General features: G+C 38.0%; 1 protein-coding gene across 2 annotated transcripts in view; it reads left to right on the forward strand.

The window, feature by feature from the left end:
- The window catches only part of LOC125026310 (N-alpha-acetyltransferase 10-like), an 8,073-nt gene extending 803 nt beyond the window's left edge, over positions 1-7,270 (forward strand). Inside the window, exons 2-6 of one of the 2 annotated variants that reach the window (XM_047614660.1) lie at positions 2,775-2,914; positions 3,863-3,946; positions 5,735-5,875; positions 6,365-6,474; positions 6,603-7,270. In XM_047614660.1, the coding sequence (XP_047470616.1) occupies positions 2,775-2,914; positions 3,863-3,946; positions 5,735-5,875; positions 6,365-6,474; positions 6,603-6,619 (492 nt within the window). In that variant the 3' untranslated portion in view covers positions 6,620-7,270. Of the gene's footprint in view, positions 1-2,774; positions 2,915-3,862; positions 3,947-5,734; positions 5,876-6,364; positions 6,513-6,602 lie in introns of those variants that run through there. The other variant, XM_047614659.1, reaches the window with a different exon arrangement.
- The last annotated feature ends 292 nt before the right edge of the window (positions 7,271-7,562 follow it).

Genomic DNA, 7,562 nt, shown 5'->3' on the forward strand with positions numbered 1-7,562 from the left:
TACAAAATAATTTACAGTATCTTATTTTGCTGTTACTAATATTAAAAAACATTATAATAATTATAATGTTTATAATAAAAATAACACCATCGATATTCATAGCACTAGTAAAAAATACGTTTTTCCCGCCAATTCAAATCAGGTACGGTCACAAGGTCTACTAATTGACTCCTTTGTGGCTAAGCACTAGCAGAGCCATCTATGGGCAGACATTTCAAAAACAAATATTGAAAATAGGCACAGCATTTTCCCCATTTTTTGTTCATTTTCCCCAGCGGCATTGGGTTAAGCCAACAATCTTGATTTGATAGTCCCAATGTGGGGGAGGCAATGAAGTACCTCAGAGAGATTGTAGGCCAAACAATCTGAATGAAATACAGGTACTATGAAATAATGTGTTAAAAACATGAAGAGAAATGCTAAAATCAGCCTAGCAAACTACATTAATGGCTGTCAACAATGAAATTCTGTGGTCCAAAAGGCGACTTTCAAAATAGTCGACGGAAAGATATCAGCTTACGATAAAATCTACTGTAATTCTACTGCTTCACATAGCTGCTTCACATAGCTGATCACAGCAATTTGGGTATCAATGGATTCCTCTCACTCTCTACTATACAAATATTTCAAAATTATATAGCAGAACCCTCCCCCCATTAGTGCCAATATTGGCCTGATAGCAGGGTAGGGGATGAGAGGTATCAGGGAAATTGCATGGTAAAATTTGAATAATATACACAGAATCAGTCACTGTAGATATTGTCTAATGCAGGGGGCAGCCTCCCAGGAGGGAGGTTGCGGCCCCCTACGCCCACCCAAGAAAGTAAAAGATCCACCATATATTCATGGTTTTGAGTGCGCCCAACACTGAATCTGTCCGATGATCTTTCTTGCTGTGAATATATGGAGGATTCTTTCTTTTCCTGAGCGGGACTTGGAGGGGGACAGGGAGCAAAGTCCCCTGCATTAGACAATTTAGTGACTGATTCTGTGTATATTATTCATATTTTACCTTGCAATTTCCTTGGCACCTTCCATGCCCTCTCCTCATATCAGGGCCAAGAATGTGGGGATTTGGGGGGTGTCCGGAGCATATGGGTACTAGAGAGTGAGAGGAATCCATCGAAACCTAAACTGTCCTGAAGGTATTCCAGGAAAATACCAAATGTGCAAAAGCATATCGTCTAGTTATGGACCTTTGTAGTTTTTTAACTGATCTTGCCTAAGCCTTAATTAGGTTCTCTTCCCCCCACCCCATACCCTATGGTATTTAGTTATAGGGAGCTTTACCTCTAGACCCCCTGCCATTGGGCCCTCCAATCCATTGCCCATTGGTGCTGTAGGAGTCCCACTGTGGGGGAGGACATGAAGGCTGCCAGGGATCATACCTACCATGGGCCTCAGCCTTTGATTCAGCTAATCTTCTCTTCTTCCCCTCTCCTTTTTCTTCTCTCATCCAACCCCTTCTACTATCCACTTCCTAAGGTGTGAGAGCTGAGCTAGTGCCAGGCATGAATGGCCCAGGGGATCCATATGCATGGTATTCCCATTTAGTTGTCTAGCCCCTACCCTTGAGGGGTTCCCTTGAGGGGTAGGGCCTGAGGGGTGAACCATTTCTCTCCCCAACATACTCCAGGCTTACCATGGCAATAATGAAGATTTTGTAAACCTATTAGGGGCAGTGAGGCTTGCCCCTTTATCAACTAGGCCAGCTGATTTTAATTCCCCTGGTTACCTGTCCCCAGGCTCTTCTTTGAGCATGACTCTGAACAGTACTCCTACCATTTCCTCAATGCCTACTCTCCACAGTACTACTTCACTCAACACCACTAGCTCTTCCACAGAGCCAATCCTTCTACTAACCCCTCCCCTCTGCAAATCTTTTAAGTACTCTGTTTAGCCTTACCAAATGGAATTTATTTTTTGCCTAGCCAAATGAGATTGTTTTTTTTTTTTCGTGATCTCCTCTATAGCCCCATTCCCTGACAACACTCTTGTCTTCCAACAATGACTCCAAAAACACATGGGCAAAGTTTCCTTCTGCAGCCACCCCAATTGTTCCTGCCTTGTCACAGTTACATATGAATCCCAAGCTAAAGCATTATCAACCCTGACTGACTGGCAAACCCATTCCCTTGTTAATCCCTACCTAAGCCCATTTACTCGCCCTCTCTACCCTCATCCCTCTTTGCCCCTTTCAGTGCCATACTATCCTGAACTGATATATGACTTTTGATGTGTAGAACAGTGAATCATCATTAACCCCCCCACCCCCTCTTTACCCTTTCACTACTAAACTTCCTCCATGAATGCTGTGAAAAGATGAGGATACTGCACTTCACACAATAAAGTTACGTGTGGAAGTTGCAATTTACTTACCAAATCAATATATTCAGACAATAGAGTGTCATGCAGGTCATGAAATCATAATCATATGATAAAAAAGTATAGGGATATCCCTTTTCTTTATTTTGTAAGTGATGAAAGGAATTGATGGTTGTATTATTCTGCAGAACAGATTTGCTTTTATGTTCTAAGAATATGAACTTTTTCTTTTGTCAAAACATATAAGCTTCCAATATAATGAGTGATTAAATGTGAGGCATCTATTTATTGAATGAAATTTGATTTTTAAAAAATTCTTATAAGAACAGAAATAGAATAATTGTACATGAATAAGTATTGGATTTGTGTAAAAAGAAGAAATACAGTCTGTATAGTATTCCATTTATTGTAGTTTTTGAATAATAAAAAAAAAATGTTTTCCTCAACAGCCAGAGGACCTGATGCACATGCAGCATTGTAACCTGCTGTGTCTACCAGAAAATTACCAGATGAAATATTACCTTTACCATGGACTCTCTTGGCCACAGCTTTCCTATGTTGCAGAGGATGACATGGGCCAGGTTGTTGGGTAGGTTTTGTGAGTTTTTTGCAATTATTGGTTATATCCAGTGGCAGGAACTGTTAATGTCATTTTTTTTTTTTGGTGAGGTGTTTTGGTATTTGAATAAATATCTTAAAATGTTTTATAAATACAAAATATTTTAAAGATATTTTGTATTATTCAATTTTCTGTAACATACCCTGTGCTGCTGGTCATCATGATGGGTAGGAATAGGATAGTGTCCTCTCTCGAGCCAGTGGTCTTTCAGCCATGGCTCCTTTACAGTACATTTCACCCTCATTTACTGGAGGAAATAATGCAAGAGGCCCTTCCTAAAGATTTGTTCAGTTTAATCTTATCCTAAGAGCCTTGTACACTCATGGCAAGTCATTCTTATCACTCTAGCCTTCAGTTGAATTTTCACAAATGCATGTTCCAGGCCCTTAGCCAGGTATTTATTCCTGTCACCCAGCACCCAACCAAATTTTTCATGACATGACAACCACATCACTTAGATCCAATAGATTAACCATCATTTGTACACTGTACTCTAATAACAGTTTAGATTCAGAAGTTTATAGAACATAAAGAAATAATAAAGAATGTTGAATTCAGTTTTAAATATTCTTTGGTTCTTCAACTTAAACTTCAGGAGTAAAAATGGTTGTTACAAACTAGAATTTAATATCTTCTATATCTCTCTCTATCTCGGTGAAAGCTTTAAGTTTAAATATTTATTTTCTTGTTTTTACTAACTATACTTAAGAATTTTCAGTTTTATGCATACATTATGAATGATAATAAAATTAGTTTTATTATAAATAATGTAATAAAGCTACATTATAATTTTTTGACTCATAATCACAGAAATACTAGAAGTACAAATTTGTATTTACAATAAGTCATCAAACAAATTTAGTCAGTTTAAAACTGTGTCTGTAAATAGTGTGATGATATTTTATTTTATTTCCATAGGTATGTGCTAGCAAAGATGGAAGAAGAGAGTGAAGAAGATCCTCATGGCCATATTACATCTTTAGCTGTCCGAAGAAGTCACAGGTACAAGCTCGTGTCGATTTTATTTCTTGCATATATTCAAGTTTACTTATATCTGTTGGGTAAGCCATTTGTTTTGACAGTCACTGGGCATCGTAGACACTGGGAATAGTTTGGATAGCTTGAGACTTGCCTTCACTGTGCAAGGGGATCAAGGGGGGGGGGGGTATGTGTATCTATGTATCTGAAAAACAGTTGACCAGACTATTATTTGTGGAGAGAGAGAAAGAGACAGACAGACAGATAGATAGATAGATAGATAGATAGATAGATAGATAGATAGACAGACAGACAGACAGACAGACAGACAGACAGACAGACAGACAGACAGACAGACAGACAGACAGACAGACAGACAGACAGACAGACAGACAGACAGAGAAATAGAGAGAGAAAGGGAGAGAAGTTGAGAGAAAGATTGAGATTGAGAGAAAGATTTGAAAGAAAAAAAAAAGTGGGAAAGAAACAGTGTGTGTGTTTGTGTTTGTTTTGGGTTTAGCATTGTTTTTCCCTCCCCACCCTCTCCCTCCCTCCCCTCCCTTCCCTCCCTTCCCTCCCTTCCCTCCCTTCCCTCCCTTCCCTCCCTCCCCTCTCCCTCCCCTCTCCCTCCCCTCTCCCTCCCATATACACACCAACGCCCGCACACACCTACACCCGCACACACCTACACCCACGCCCGCGCACACCTACACCCACGCCCGCGCACACCTACACCCACGCCCGCACACACCTACACCCACGCCAGCACACACCTACACCCACGCCCGCACACACCTACACCCACGCCCGCACACACCTACACCCACCCACTTTTTTTTTAATTTCTCTTTTTTCTTCTGTCCGTGTTCATGATACTGTTCTCTCCTTTACAAAGTAATCTAAATGAAAGAGTTCTATGAATTTGTTTTGGGAGTGATGTCTTCTTATTAACCCTTTTAATCCAGGTGCTGTGAGTGTTGCATGACGGAAAATTTGTCTGAGGGCCAGGTGACAGGAATATGCTGTCATAGAAAATTTTGCCAAGGGCCAGGGTGATAGGAATGTGCTGTCATGAAAAATTTGGCTCTAAGGCTGGAGTGACAGGAATGAGTCAACATGAGTGCACAGAGGTCTTGAAGGAAGATTAGACTCAGGCATTTAGGAAGGGGCTTTTGCATCATTTCCACCAGGGAGGAGAGCATTTCCATGCTGAGGATCCTATTCTTGCCCACCAGGAACAGCGGTGGCGAGTAAAACGAAATACAAAAAAATGACACAAATAACAAAATTATTGATATTGTCATTGTACAGAGTTGTAGAATACTTAGAGACATAATACTGAGTCTGTGCAGGGAAAACTGTCTATTGCCATCTTGATACAGCATATGAAATGACAATATAGACCTTAGAAGATTGCCAAAAAACAAAAAATGCTTAGGCAGAAAAGAGCTAATAACATTGCAAAAGGAAGGCAAGGAATCTTGATACTGCACACAACTGTTTGTGTTGGCCAGACGTAGAAGCCACACACCCAGGAGAGTCAACACTCAAGTAAGCCTAATGCCTGGATTTTGAGCACCAAGATCCAACGGGTTAAGAAATACATTAAAATGTATTGTCACAGTTCAGGTCTCTTCAGTCTAGTAATCTTTGAATTAAAATGTGGTACTGTAATCATACAGTGTGAAAATTTACACTTTATCTTATGCCAAAAGTCATAACCATTATAGCTTATAATGGAAATGTGATTATTTCAGCATGTCAAAGCTCCAAGTATAAAAACACTTTCAGAGATTCCTATTTTATTCACAGGCGCTTAGGGTTGGCTCAGAAGTTGATGGACCAGACAGCACGAGCAATGGTAGAATGTTTCAATGCAAAATATGTTTCACTGCACGTGAGAAAATCTAACAGAGCTGCCCTCAATTTGTACACTAATACACTGAAGTTCACGTAAGTTTCATTTCTTTTTGAAGATTTTTCATAATTCACATTGTTTATGTACTACCTATTTTCATTCAAGATTTGTGTATAATGAAAAGTATATTTGAATATGATAAGTATATCTAATGAAAAGTACATCTAATTCCAAAATTTATCTTAGGAAACAGAATACATCAGAGAGGACCAAAAAATATCAAAGTTTTTGTTATATTGCAGATCTAATTTAAATACAAATTTTGGTAATCTAACTTTTTTTTGTAGAAGAGGTCCTGCAATTAAGTGGAGATAGGTCCTGCAATTTGGTCCTGCAATATGGTGTTCTAAAATACTTTAATTATGTGAAGCAAAATCAAGTACCCTTCTTTATCACAAATAATTATGCTGTGTTTTAATGACATAACCATTAAATGTGACTTTATTTAAGCACAGAATATATTTCAAAGGAAATTTGCAACATACAGATGTATATTTGATTTATTATCCCTCTATTTTCCGCAGAATTTCAGAGATCGAGCCAAAATATTATGCTGATGGTGAAGATGCATATGCCATGAAGAGGGACCTCTGCTCTTACGCTTTGCAAAATGATATTACTCCAGCTGATGCAAGTACGTTTTTTGATAATAAAAAGAATGAAGAGAAGTGAAGTTACTGTTTGTCACTAAAGATTATTGATTATATTAAGAGTACTCGAAACTGCCTCCATTGTTTGTTAAAGATTAAACTTTATCAACAGAGAATACATCACGGTAGATATATAAGTACCATTGATGTTTTTCACATCAAGCATTGAAGTACATGTCTGCTGAATCTGAGCTGTCCATGTTGACAGTCATCCTCAACTTGTATTACGTCATGAGAAGACCCGTACAATCCATCAGGTCAAATCAAAGAAAACAAACCTTTATACTGAAATACATATGTAAACTTCTATAGCTTTTATTTAGTCATCTTACAGTGAATGTCATTACTCTAGCTTATATAATTTCAGGGTTGATATTTCTTATATGTTTTGTTGATAGATCATTAAGTCATATATGTTCAATATTTTTTCTTTTTCAAACTGTTTTCTATTATCTGAAAGCCCTTGCCAAATGACTGTTTTTTTTATCTATTGAGAAATGTGTCACAGAAATCTAGTCATTTGATTTGATAATTTTTGAGAAAATAGTATACATAAAAACCTTAACTTTAGAATGTTAATGGCCAAGATATTTTCATTGGAAGTTTTACTTTATATAATGTTTATGCATGTATTTCCTCCCCCATAAACTATAATATACTGTCTTGTGTTGTGCACAAGAAATATATTTGACTTATTACATGATGGATTTAATATTGTTAATTGACTGACACTTGATATGTAAAAAGAGCAAAGTTGCCAATAAATAATTGGAATTATAAGAACTTACACTTCTTAACCCATTCATGGCAGGAGTTCCCCATGCCATAGCAAGCCGCTGAGAGATTTGTGCTTGAATGAAAAATTAGAAGCATGGAAACATGTTTACCCCTCTATTTGTGCCTTAACATGTGGCATACAAATTTCTATAGTAATTGAGACAAAAAGGAGACCTTAAGCCTATTTCTGAAAGGCTGTATCCCCTTAGTGTTTGCAGTTAGTGCCAAAAAGCCCACAGAACTTAGAACAGGCTCAACAACTTCAGTGTATTGTAATATCAAATAAATCATATGT

This window comes from Penaeus chinensis, chromosome 6 (genome assembly GCF_019202785.1).
Source record: "Penaeus chinensis breed Huanghai No. 1 chromosome 6, ASM1920278v2, whole genome shotgun sequence".
Taxonomy (NCBI): domain Eukaryota; kingdom Metazoa; phylum Arthropoda; class Malacostraca; order Decapoda; family Penaeidae; genus Penaeus; species Penaeus chinensis.